Source organism: Talpa occidentalis, unplaced genomic scaffold, assembly GCF_014898055.3.
Source record: "Talpa occidentalis isolate TD23 unplaced genomic scaffold, MPIMG_talOcc4v2.1 talOcc4.12, whole genome shotgun sequence".
Classification (NCBI taxonomy): domain Eukaryota; kingdom Metazoa; phylum Chordata; class Mammalia; order Eulipotyphla; family Talpidae; genus Talpa; species Talpa occidentalis.
Genome location: NW_023601212.1, coordinates 11,896,695 through 11,910,981, shown reverse-complemented (window position 1 = coordinate 11,910,981; position 14,287 = coordinate 11,896,695). Strand labels below are relative to the sequence as shown.

Sequence of the window (14,287 nt, the reverse complement as noted above, 5' to 3'; positions counted from 1 at the left end):
CAAACCAAGTGGTCTTCATTTTGAATTTGTTTTCCTCCACAGAAAATGAAAACATTAGCAGAAAGGAGAAGGAGCGCCCCGTCTCTGATCCTGGACAAAGCCCTGCAGAAACGGCCTAGCACCAAGTAAGTGAAAAGCTGCGTGTCATGCACTTGGTGTGTGCTATTTTTTTTTTCCAAGATTTATTTATTTATGCATACAAGAGCTGGTGTACAGGCCAGAGATGTGGGGGGTGAGAAGATTCACCAGAGACAGAGTGGGGAGCAGAACAGGCAGACTGACTGAAATACACTGCTGAGGGGAGCAGCAGGCGAGACAGGAGAGGTCTGCAGCACGAGCTCGATCCCTGGCCAGCCAGGGAGCAACCCACATGGCACTGCAGACCTCTCCTGTCTCGCCTGCTGCTCCCCTCAGCAGTGTGGGGTTCGTGTTTCTACTAGCACAAGAATTCTCTGTTTAATAATAGGAAATATGACTTCTGAGGTAATAGGGCCTATTTATGTGAACTCGAAAGCATTTTAGAGCCTGGTGTGCATGTCAGGTGCTTTAAATTGAATCAGAAGTGAATCTCAGAATACATAGCATACAAAAGTGCAGGTTCCACATTTTGTTAGTTCATTTATAGAAACAAATAGAAATCAAAATACTGACAAGGAAGTGGTTTTAACCACCCTGCTTGTTTAGTTGTGTACAGAACTTTGCTTATTTATTATCATGAGGTAATGCCTGTGTGTAGTTAGGGTAATTTTTTACCAAGTTTAGATATGAACATGGATAACCACATTAAGAATATTAAAAATGAAATACTGATTCCCACTAGGCATTATTGGTTAAAGTAATTAGTGACATTTGATAAGCTAAACTAAGCTAAACGAATAAGCTAAACGACTATTGAAATGGCCATTTCTTCTGTTGAGGATAAATAGTATTTCAGTGGACATCTTAAGAAAATCATTCATAAAAATTGAACGGCTATCCAATCACTAATTTTTTCATTAACTTTTTTTTTTTTAAGATTTATTTATGCATACAAGAGCTGCACAGGCCAGAGGTGTTTGGGGTGAGAGGATTCACCAGAGACAGAGTGGGGAACAGAACAGGCAGACTGACCAAAGTATACTGCTGAGGGGAGCAGCAGGCGAGTCTGGAGAGGTCTGCTGTGCCATGTGGGTTGCTTCCTGGCTGGCCCGGAATCGAACTCCTGCTGCACTGGTTGCAGATTGCCTCATAGGTTGCATCGTAACCCCTTGTGCCACCCGGGAGACCCTCGTTCATTAACTTTTAAATGACATTTCACACTCTGTGGCAATTTTATGTCCCAAAAAGTCCTGGGATGACTGCTCCCCAACTGTGAATCCTTCTATGTAAATTGAATTCCTTATCACCTTTATTTAAAGTGAGGATCTATCTGATGTTTCTGTGAATGATGTGCTAACTTACTATGTGAAGGCATGGCATTTTCTTCTGTGCCAAAACCAAATTATATAGCCAAATTCCAGTTATTGAAACTTTCAAAATACTTGGGTGGCTCTCTTCCCAGTTTCAGCAAGTTCCCAGTCTCAGGTAACCCCCCTGCCTACCCTTCAAAGACACAAGCTTCAGTCGGTCAGGAAATACAAATTACTTTTAATAGATGCCTAATCAAAACTGAATCCGGAACATATTCTTCTGCCAAGTAAATAATACAGTAATACATTTCAGTGCCATGTATAACTGACTTGGATTATTCGCATTAGTGAGGACAAAAGAGTTTGTCCACAGTTTGACCTTGACTGTCTAGAGAACTTGGAAAAGTGATTTTTAGGAAAGGCAGAATTGCCAGTACAACCATCTTTAATGCTACATATGTAAAAGAAGCTTTATTATCCACTTTCTATAAAACAGATAAACTTGTAGGTAAAATTTTATATTGGAAACATCTGGGTTGGATGTGTGTTACGGTTTTTGATTTAAACTGGCCTCTCGATCAGAAACTTTAGCCTGAGGTCAGAGGTCATTAGTTGTGTCCCTTCTTCAAGTAAATAGTACAGTAATACATTTCAGTGCCATGTACAACTGAGTGAGAGCCGCTAATGTATGTGGGCACTGAAGTTCACATAGATCTGTGGTTCTCCACCCAGGCTTGGTAACTTCCAGGGGCGGAGGCACTTTTTAATCTTACGGAGCACTTGAGTTTGTCTCAGTGATGTAGTGGATGCTTGGCAGCTCTGCTAGCTAGCATGTAATGCCCAGGACACATAGCAATGAATTGCAGGGTTCCTGCATAGCTTTTGCAGGCTTTGTGTATGGCGTATTTGTGAAGGGGAAAAAAATCTTTGCATATATGCCTATAACCTAACTCAGTATAAATATAAACTCTTTTTATCTACTTTTAATAGTATTTCTTTTTGTTGATTTTTTTACGGAGATACCATTGGTTAACATCGTTGTTAGTATTTTGGAAATACAGGATCCCCCCCTTCAGATGTAGCTGCCATAGTGCCCCCACAACCTAAGCACCCCTAGTCTCCACCACAGTCCACTGTGCTCCCCTAACCCTTCCCCCTCTGGATACCTCAGTTCTGTCATCAGCTTTCAAGAGCTAGTTTTTAAGTTTGACTTCATCTGACCCTTAGTTTGGTTTCTTTATGTTCTACTTATAAGTGACTCCATCTGGTGGCTCTCTTTCTCCTTCTGGCTTAATGCATTTAGCTGTATATCTTTATATAGTTTTAATGAACACTTAATTTTCCAGAAGGTAGCTACCTTGCATATCAAGAGGTAATTGTGCTTGGTGCCATTTGGAGCCATTTCAGAAAGTCAGTCTCCTTCACCTTCCTGTACTTGCTGCATGGAATGGTTTCTTATTATCCTGCTTCTCCAATATAGGAATTTAGTAATTTAGTACAGCAGTTTCTGATTTCTGGCCCTCCTTTAAGTAGCCAGTACATGAGAGACTTCCCCTGTCCACTGGCATTTCTGAAGTCCTGCCTAGGGACAAAGGGAGAATCATTTTGTACAAAATATTCCAAGATATTGGTAGGAAATTATTTCACGCAGCAAAATGCCACAAATGCTCATGCACGTGGTCTGGAATAACCACATATATTGGCTTTCTCGTGGTATTTCTCTGGTTTACTTAAGGATGAACTCAAGTCATATGAACTTCCCCTCGGAAGTCTGTGCCTTGATGTGGCATTTAGCCCACCTCGTAGAAATCATGAAAATGTACTCACTTTGGTTTTAAGTTCAGTTGGTATTCACCTGTCTGTCTCCACCCTCACCTCCAAGTTAATTTACTGTGTGTGTGTCATTTGCAAGAATTTGCGCTGTGCACATTCGTGCATTGCCTTCTAAATCTCCACTTACTGTCACTTAGAGAAGAGCGACGCCAGTGGAGCATGTGTCGAGGCAGGGATGCGCGTGTGGAATGCAGCTGTCCATCCCAGCTCTCCCTATGACCGTGGATAAAGCACCTTAGCTCTGAGTCTCTGTGCTTCCCTCTGTACAATTTGAATCTAACGCCTGCATCATAGACTATAAAATGAGGAAATAAGTGAAAATGCCTACCCTGACGTAGTTATTGCTAGTTGCCCATTTCCATCCCTTCAGTATATTTCACCCTGACGCTTAAACCTCCTCCCTCATCTGGCAAAGTCAGATTTGTTACTGAAGAGACCTACTTTATCATCAGAACATTGTATGGCTAGAAGTAGCTGTTTGAGCCTGGCCCATTATATAAGGGAAGTGGAGAGTCGAGAACTTTCTCTAGGTCACACAGTTGATTCTAATGTTAAAAAATTCTAATGGAATTTTCTTTGCATTACACAAGAAAAAAGAGCATATATAAGAGGTGTCTAAGAGCATGAACTCTGGAGCCAGGTTCAACTCTTGAAACTGCCTCCTTGCTAACTGTGATCTGGGAAGTTTTTAAGCCAGAGGTGATAATAAAGCCTACCTCATAATGTTCTAGGAAGACTAAATGGGTCTCAGATGTTAAGCCCTTAATCTAGTCTCTAGCACATAATTGGTGCTGTATATGCAAAGATTATTATTACCACGAGTAGCTGCAATAGTAACAGCAGAAGCAGAAGTCTGCACCATCCTGGTAGAGCAGATGGGAAATAAGAAAGAGGAAAGACACAGTCTGGACACCAGCTAGACTCTAACATAAAATTCGTTTGGTGTATTTCTAGGTCTGGCCTGCAGCAAGATTGGCCCTTAACATTTTAGTTTTATTCTTTATAGACCCAGACAACTCTTTATTTAATATATTTTATTTTATATAATTCTTACATCATTTTTCATTTTTGCACAATGTATGCACTTTTATTTTGGTTATATTCCCCATACAGCTCCACCCCTCACCCCCTTATTGTGACCCTAATCCCTCCTCCCCCTCGTAGTATGTCTCTGGTTTATAGTTGCTTGTTGATTTTGATTTTTCTTTATTTTAATTAGTCTTTTTCCTGGTCCCTTATTTAGGTTTTCTAAATTTCTATGAGTGAGACCATCCGGTATTTTTATTTTTCTTTCTGGCTTATTTCACTGAGCATGATCCCTTCCAGCGCCATCCATGTTGCTGCAAATGGCATGTGTTTATCTTTTTTGAATGCTGAGTAATATTACATGGTGTATATGTACCACATCTTCTTGATCCAGTCATCTATTTTTGGGCATTTGGGTTGTTTCCATAGCTTAGCTATTGTAAATAGTGCTGTGATAAACATAGGGGTGCAGGTGCCCTTTTGAATTAATGTTTCTGTGTCCTTTGGGTAAATATCTAGGAGTGGAATTGCTGGATCACATGGAAGCTCTGTCTTTAGCAGTTCTCCATGGTGGCTGGACCATTTTGCACTCCCACCAGCAGTGCAGAAGAGTTCCTTTTCCTCTACAACCTCGCCAACATTTGTTGTTGCTAGTTTTTTTAATATGTGCCATTCTCACTGGTGTAAGATGGTATCTCATGGTGGTTTTGATTTGCATTTCCCTGATTACAAGTGATGTTGAACATTTTTTCATATGCCTGTTGGCCATTTGCATTTCCTCTTCAGAGAAGTTTCTTTTTAGCTCTTCTGCCCATTTTTTGACTGGATTATTTACTTTGTTTTGGTTGAGTCTCATCAGCTCTTTGTAGATTTTTGTCATCAGTCCTTTATCATTAGTGTTGTGTGCAAAAATGTTCTCCCAGTTGGTGGGGTTTCTCTTTATTTTGGTTATTGTCTCTTTTGCTGTGCAGAAGCTCTTTAATCTGATGTAGTCCTAGCTGTTTATCTTTGCCTTCACTATCACTGCTTTGGGTGATGTGTCTGTGAAGTTGTTTTTGAGGTGCATGTCATGTAGTGTTTCACCTATATTTCCTTCTATATATTTTATGTTTTCAGGCCTTATGCCAGACAACACTTAAGGTGTCTCTAGGCAGAAGTTTGAAGTAGCCCACAGTTACTCTGGGAAGTAAGGACTGAGACATGGAGGGTGGACCCGGTCTGCTTGTCCGCTTGAGATGAAGAAACTCTAGCAGACTCTTTGGTGTCTAATCTGTGAGTCAAGATTAGATGCATCCAGAATAACTGGTTTGGATAAGGAGACACACACCAAGAGAAACATACACACACGCTTACACCACCTTACTCATTGTGCTCTACAAATTCTTCATCATTCCATCTTTTAACTGTTGTTTTAGCATAATAGTGACTCTGAAGTGAATAATCACCTACCACACTTTCCAAGCAAGGAGTGTGTGTGTACTCCAAAGTCACTTACTGAGGACTGTGGTCACACCTACTTTCACGACAATAAAAAATTTTCTCTGCCTGTGATAATTTGGATATGGAAACTGGAAGGAGCCGGATAACCTCACAAGACCATCCTCATGTTGAGACTCAGACAGCTGTTGTGACAGTTTGATGTAATTTAAAGGAACAGTCAGTTTAAAAGAGAAGTCACTAGGCTTTCTTGGGCAGTTGTGTAGACCTCCTGTGCTTAGATGCAGTCCTCTGACACAAGTCTTTTATATCAAAATGAGTTGGAGAGGAATTGTTAAAAATCTTTATACCTTTTCAAGATCACAAAGCTCTGTCCACATGTGTCTTAGAGCAACCTGTGCTATGTGCTATTCATCAGTTGCCTGCTGAGCACGCGCTCAGCCCTGCGCAAGGCCTGAGGCTGTGGATCTGAACACCATGTTCATGGGCCTGGGGGTTTCCATTGAGATACCCACGGGTGGCTCTGGGTGTGTGCCGAGAACACGAAGTCAAAATTTAATTCATAAGGGTTGCCAGCAGCCTGCAAGATCAGCTCTTGCCTTGTGAAGACGTTTCCCAAAGCTGTGAAATTCAAGTGTAGGGGAAAGAGGCGACTGCTCTGTAAGACAGCAAAGTGGGCTTTTTTTTTTTTTTTCACCCAAACAGAAAAAAAGGTCCCCCAGGCTCACCTCTCACTTTTTATTCTTTTCCAACTACTTTCAGTGTTCTTAAAAATTATCCAGTGCCCCTGTTCCTGGGCAGTACACTGTTTTCCTATGGTCTGATACTTGTCCGGAGCATGCGCAGATACTGGAAGGAAATCTTAGGGAGATTGCATTAAGTCTCTCAACTCTCCAGTAGACTTCAACAGGGTCAAAGTAATTTCCTTTTGCACTTACAGAACACTGCAACGTCTCATTTCTTCATTCCAACTATAGCCTAATTTGCTAATTGCAGTTATGATTCAGTTTTCTCTTTCATCCAGACACCACGGAATCACTGCCATGTAGTGAGTGTTTATTTGCCCTGCGGCTGCCCCCCAGGACTAGCAGGCTGTCTGCGGCATCCTTACTGCACTGGGCTAGAAGCCACCTTGCCCCACATAGCTTGAAAGCTCTTGACTTTTCCTTGGAGCCTTAGAAGAAGGACTTAAGGAGGAAGCAGGAGAGTAACTCCTTACTATTGGAAAACTTCTTGCTGTTGAAGTGAAGACCATATGCAGCGTGGAGTCTGATTGGCTTAAGCTACTCCCTTTTGGGGTAGTCTGTCATGCAGTAGTAGTTAACCAATACACAGATTTCTTCGAGTTATGACACTGACTTTCCAAATATTTCCCTCATGTACCTTTTATATATCCCTATAGCTAGAGGTGGGAAGGTGGAAACAGACTGTTCCCATTTGCAAATGAAGACACTCATTTCCCAGATCATATAATTAATTGTTTGGAAAGGGGCCAGGCGACATTCTTTCTTCCCATCAACAACTTGATTGAGATGCAGTTCCTACCTTGTAATTCACCCATGGGAAGTGCAGACCAGCGGGCTTTAGTCTGCTCACAGCTGTGCAGTCATCTCCACCCACTTAGAGCATCTTTATCCCCCTCAGAAACCTGTAGCCATTGGCCACCATCTGCTGTGCCCCTCGGAACCCCGTCTCCAGCTCTAAACAGCCACTCGTCTCTTTTCTGTGTCCACAATGTTCTCTTCTGAGCACCTCAAATACATGCAAATATGCACGGTGGGGTCTTCTGTGATGGCTTCTTTTGGTCACCAAAATGACTTCAAGGTTCATCTGTGTTGTCACTTGTTGCAGCACTTCATTCCTTTTAATGACCAAATAATATTCCATCGCTGGAATAGACACTTTGCTCGCTCACTCACCGTGTGATGGACATTTGGGTGGTCGCCCCCTTTGGCCACCATGAGTGCTGTAGCTGCGAGCCTTCGTGTGTGAGTGTCCGTGTGGACACATGCCTCCTTTCTCCTGGACACGTTCCTAGGAGCAGGGTTGTTGGATCTGCTGAGATCTCTGTAGCTTTTTGAGGAACTGCCAAACTATTTTCCACAGCAGCTGCACCAGTCTATATTCTCGCCAGCTACGTATGAAGTCTCTAATTTCTCCACACCCTCCTGGACACTGGCTAGATGGTCTCCTCCTTACTCGGCTAGTGTGAAGCCGTGTGTCTGTGGTTCGCATTTGATGTCCCTCATGAGGTTGAGCATTTTTCATGTGTTTACTTGCCACTCATGTATCTCTTGGGAGGAATTTTCTATTTAGCATTTAGAGCATTTTAAATTGAGTTATTTGTCTTTTTAAGAACGTGTTATAAGAGTTCTCTACATGTTGCCAAAATGTATTCATGTGGGTATGCGCCAAAATACAGGGTCACCGCACGGATATTGAAGCTTTGAGGCCCCAAAAGCACTTGAGCCCGAAACACTTGGATGATTCACGTCTCTCAGGCTTCAGTTGTCAGCTGTATTTTGTGTATGTGGCTCTGGTTTGATCATTTTTTCAATGACAATATTGCTTCTATTTTTTGAGAAAAATAATTTCTACAGGTTGAATCCAAGTATGGCCCGATGGTGGGTTTCTGTGTTGCTTATGCCATAAATTAACTTTAGTTAAGGGAATTTTTTTGTGTGTATGGTTTTCCCAACATCTATTTTTGTTCATTTTATTAAAAACAGTTATATACAATTATAAAGCTTATATACATGGAACTTTGAAAAATGGAAGAGTACAAATTTTGGTCTGTATTCCTAGATATCAACCTTGACTCCTTTTTCTGTCATTTGGCCTCATAGTTTATATATTTTATGACTGAGTCATCAACATGATTGTGTAGGACACTATAAGGCAAAAACATTCCCTCCTTACTGTGTTAGTACCCTGCTTACAATATGCTGACATGTTGAAAATAAATTTCTGTAAATTTGCTTGAATTTCTAACAGAAGGAAGTTGAATAAAGGCGCACTATGTTTTTGAGAGTTGTAACAAGATATATTTCTTTCTGACCTCTCAGCCTTTCCCTACAAAACTGTGTCATTTATTCAAAGACTGCCCGTAAGTAAGCAGGTACTCCTGCTTCTCCATACCTGCCTTTGAGGAGCTCACAGCCTAGTAGAGGAGAAAAACCACATCAGACATAAATGTCTGTCATATTAATATGTGTTGTATGTTTACATATACATAATAGTGGTATAAGTGCCAAAATGTTGGTAGATGCAGCAGAACAAAGCATCTGCTGTAGGACAGGAGAGAAGACTCCATAGAGGTGGCTCTGTCTGTGCTGGGTTTTGGTGGGTGAGGAGTTCTGCAGAAGAGGAGATGGTGATGTAATCTAGCAATGAGAATTTAAGCTGGAGCTCAAACCTTGTAGGACAGAGTGACAGGAGGTGAGGCTGGTAAGTGGATAAGGATCAGACTAGACCGGCAATGGCCTTTCTCCAACTCAGGGCTTTAGGTTTCTAAGCAGTAGGGAAATAATCTGAGTTGCTGTGGCCTAACTGTATTTTTGAAGGAAAGCTCTACCAAAGAATTGACTGGAAGAGAAATGGACAAGGCAAGTAGAGAGAACACTTAGGAGACAGCTGAAAAGAATTCATGCAACTGGTGATCAAAATCTGAAATTATGTAGTGAAGGGGGGAGTTTAGAGATACTTTGGGGAAAGAATTAATTTAGATGTAAGGAAGTCAGACAAGTTGATAATGTGGTGTCTAGCTTTTGAAGACTGGATCAAGGGTGATGATATTCACAAATTGACTAATTGAGAAGATGAGCAAGTTTTGAACAGGGTAAATTTTGAGGTGTAGGAAAAAGTGTTAGAATTAACAATACCAGTACAAGCTGTAGTTTAAGTTGAGTCCTCACCATGTGCCCCGAGTCAAGTATTTGCTGTGACTTTGCCATTTTGCAGATAAGGATACTTAACCTTATACATTTAAAATAATTTACCTTAGGTCTTACAACTATTAAGTAATGGGTTTGAAATTTAAATCCTCTTCTCTCTGACTCTAAACTTTATGACCTTATGCAATATACAAAGTGCCTCATTAAATTGAATTGAATTTGGGGCATTTCTTGTAAGATAAAGGACATTCTGACACACTGTCTGGTGTTGCTCCATCTGCACAGATCAGAGACTATCTCTTTAAATGAAAATGATGGGGCCTCCCCGGTGGCGCAGCCTCTGCAGCGCCGGTTCGATCCCCGGCTGCTCCCTGGCCACCGGAGGAGGGTCCCACATGGTGCGCAGACCTCTCCTGCCGCCCGCTGCTCCCCTCAGCAGTGTACTTCGGTCCTTCTGCCTGCTCTGCTCCCCGCTCTGGCTCTGGTGAATTCTCTCACCCTCCCGCGCTTCTGACTGTACCCAGTGCTTGTATAAATAAATAAATAAATAAATAAATAAATAAATAAATAAACAAATAAATAAATAAATCTTTAAAAAAATAAATGAAAATGATAGCATGGTTCTGAAACGAGTCTGCCAGTTAAGTCTTGACTTTTATCTCCACTCAGAGAGGCTAAAAATTCCTATAAATTACATTGCCTAGTGTAAATCTTGATTCTTTTAGTTTTGGTTATTTTCTAGCATAATGTTGTAGATTGAAATGTTAGATGCTTTATGTTACTTTGTTTTCATTTTTGCCATAATTTTAAATGTTTATATGTTTATGGCCTGTGCCAGAGAATATGGTTGTATAGTATCTGATGTTTAGATTTTTGTCTAGGATTTGACAGTCAGCTTCTTAAGACCATTGCGTGTGTTTGAAAAGTAAATTACTGGTTATGCGGACAATACCCTTCTTGATGTTTTCTGTTCTCTCACTGGCTGAAAGCCTTGCGGAATGTTTCCACAAGTGGAAATCTAAATTTTTTGTTACTTTATTTCTTGCTTTCTGTGTTTTGAGCCTGTGTTTTCAGGTTCCTAAAGTTCAAAACTTGTGTCTCTTTGTATTGTATCTTTTACCAAAGGGGAAACCTCTTCTTTGGCTCAGCAGCATGTTTTTGTGATACTCCTTTATTAGATATATCAGAAGTTTCTTCCTCTTTTTTGCCATAGGAGTGCTCCATTGTGTGACTATCCCACAGCTAGCTCTTTCCCTCATGTATTCATCGGTCTTTGAGTTGCTTGTCGTTTGAGATTATTATGAAGAGAGCTGCTGGGAACATTGTTGTGTAGGTCTTTATGGAGGCCTGTGTTTTCACTCTGTTAAGTGAATACCTAAGAGTTGAATTACTGGGTCATATACAGTAATAAGTGTTTGACTTCAAAGTAAACTGCCAGAGTGTTTTCAAAGTGGTTTAGCATTGTCTCCACCCATCAGTAATGTATGAATTTCCATTTACTCCACATCCCTGCCAAAACTTAGTCAATGACAGTTGAAAAATGTGTAGCCATTATTCTGGGCGGTGTGTGGTGGTTCTTGCAGTTTTTGTTTGTGTTTTTCTGAGGGCCAGTGATGGCACACGTCATTTCATGTAGTTATCGCCCGTTGATATATTTCTCTTTGATTGTTTTCAGTTCTTTGTCCATTCCTTTATTGTAAATGTAAGGAGTTGAAAGAGTTCTTTACTTTTTGAAGTGTTTTTCCTTGTGTTAAATCTGACTTAGCGTGTTTGTCTTATATCACTTAGGCATTGTGTGCCCATTAAGAAATATTTGAATACTTGAAAGTCTCAGAAACATTCTCTAGTGTTTTCTTCTCTTGGGCCTGTGATCTCATTTGATTTAACATTTGTATATGTTATAATGGAATGGTTGAGGTTTATTTATTATTCTGTGGGGATAACCGGGCATTGCAGTCCCTGTAATTGAAAAGATTTTCTTTTCCCAATTGGATGGGGGAGAAAAAGACATATGTTTTCATTCTGAAATCTTTGTCAGAAATCTGTGGGCTGCCTCTCTGTAGACCTGTTTCTAGACTCAACTGCGCTCCATCTATCTGTATGTCTGTCCATACCAACCTCATAGTATCTTGGTTACTGAGCTTTCTAATAAATCTTCCATGGTGTGTCTTGACATTATGACTGGCTTCTTACTGCATGTTCCATTTGCTCATTGCTAATATGTAGAAATTTAGTTGATTTTTTGTTTATTGATCTTTAATCTCGTGATCTTGCTAAATTCCCTACTAGCTTTTTAAAAATCTCTGTCCGCTTTAATGTCGACCTCTCAGGATATACTATACACATATTCATTTTCTCTGTGTTTGGTTTTTATTTCATTTTCTCGCCTTAGTGCACTAGCAGGATCCTGCCCATGTACTGTTAAATGGAAGTGGTGGAGCAGACGTCCTTTTTTTTGTTCCTCATCTTAAACTGGGACATTGCATTTTTTGCCATGAGGTATGATATTACCTATAGGGTTTTTCTGTAGATGTCTTTGTTCCCAGGTATTTTGAATGTTTTAGCATGAATGACTATTGACTTTTGTCCAGTGCTTTTCTTCCGCCTTTGAAATGATCGTGTGTTGATATTTTCTTTTTTGAATCTTAGTATGGTAATATAAATATTAAATTAACTTTATAGTTTAAAATCAATTGACATTCACAGAAAAGTTGCAGCAATAGTGGAGTTCCTGCATACCCCTCGTCCAGTCTTACAATGCTAAGGTGCATTTGTTATAGCTGTTGACCCAATATTGAAACATTGTTATTCACTAACTGCCATACTTTATGCAGATTTCCTTAGTTTTCACCTCGTGTCCTTTTCTGTCCCAGGATCCCATCCAGGATGCCAGGTTAGAGTTAGTCATTATATCTCCTTAGGTGCCTTTTGATGTGAACGTGTCTCAGCCTCCTTGTTTCTGGTGACCTTGACGGTTGTATTGGTAGACAGTTTAGAAGTATTTGGTAAGATTTCCTTCAGTTTGGGTTTGTCTGATGTTTCTATGGTGAGAAAGGGCTCACGGGTTTATGAAGTATTTTTAGTCTGTGTACACAAGGAGGGGATCTGCCTGCTTTGTCTGGTTGTGGCATCTGGGTAAGAGTGACCGCATAAAATGAATTGGGGAATATTGCCACCTCCTCCTGAGAGGAGGAATTTATAGTATTTAGTTTATTCCTTTTCTTCTTGAGTCAGTTTTGGCAATTTGTGCCTTTCAAAGAATGTGTCCATTTTATCCCACTTGATAATCACCACAAAGTTGGGTGTAATATTCCTTTATAACATTTTTAATGTCTGGCAGAACTGCAGTGATAGTCCTTCTTTTATGCTTGGTATAGGTGATTTCTGAAGTCTTCTAGTCAAGTTAGAGGCTTTTCAATTTTCTTTTCAAAGAACTGGCTTTCAGTTTTGTTGTTTCTCCCTCTTGGTATTCACTTCCTATGTCATTTATTAAAGGAGCTTTAGTGCAGTGTAATTATGTATAATAAAGTACACGCACTTAAAATGTGCACTTGGATGAGTTTTAACATATCATGCATCCTGAAACTATCATTGCAGTCAAGATAATCTATATTTCCATAACCATTACACGTTTCCCCACATGACTTTGTAATCCTCTTTCCTTCACGCCCAGCTTCTCAGATAGTCAGCGACCTGCATGTTGTCACTGTAGGTTAGTTTGCATTTCTGAGAATTTTATATAAATATGACTTTACTTTTTATGGCTGAATAGTATTCTACTATGTGGGCATACTACGATCATACCTCTTTACTTTCTGGTAGACAATAGGATTTTTCCCAGTTTTGTGATTAAAAATAAAGCCACTTCATACATCCAGTGTTTGTGTTTCCCTGATGACTAATGGATTTGGGTATGATTTTTGTGAGTTTAGTCAGCATCCATATGTGACCATTAGTCAAGTGTCAGTTCCTATCTCTTGTTCAGTTTTTATTGGGCTGGTTGTTCTGCTGTTGAGGTTTAAATATTCCTTATATATTTCAGATCTGGGCTTACATAGTAGCTGGCAATTTAACTTTAATTTAATTAAAATTAAATACTATAAACTCAGTGCCTTAGTCACATTAGTGACATGGATGAAGAGTGACTACCTAGTGGTCAGTGAGAGGGAAAATAAATTCATAATCTCTGAAAACCCTGTGGCAGTATCATTCTACCGGTAAACCTCTCTTTGAGTACGTTTTGTGAATATTTTTTCCTGGCGTATCACTCGTCTTTCATTCATATTACAAGTCAAAGAGCCAAGTTTTAAATGTAATGAAATCTATTATTTTTCCCCTTTACACTTTTGTACATTCTGTTCGCTATTAAAAGAAATTTTTTTTGTAGCTCCAAGATCAAGTTTTCATTTTATTGGAATTTTTATAGTTTCAGAGTTCACATTTAGGGCTGTGATTCTTTTTTTTTTTATTTAAATTTTATTTTTATATTCCACTTACAACCCCCTTATTTTGACCCAACCCCTCCTTTCCCCGCCCCCCACCCGCCATAGATTGTCTCTGGTTCATAGTTGTTTGTTGATTTTGATTTTCACTTTCTTATAGTTATTCATTTTCCTGGTCCCTTATTTAAGTTTTCTAGATTCCTGCTATGAGTGAGACCATCCGGGATTTTTCTTTTTCTATCTGGCTTATTTCACTGAGCATGATCCC

General features: G+C 40.0%; 1 protein-coding gene across 1 annotated transcript in view; it reads left to right on the top strand.

Annotated features, from left to right (window-relative positions):
* Positions 1-14,287, top strand: part of ARHGAP20 (Rho GTPase activating protein 20) — a 93,115-nt gene that overhangs the window by 21,472 nt on the left and 57,356 nt on the right. The window contains exon 2 of the mRNA XM_037505234.2: positions 43-125. Within this exon, the coding sequence (XP_037361131.1) occupies positions 43-125 (83 nt within the window). The remainder of the gene's footprint in view (positions 1-42; positions 126-14,287) is intronic.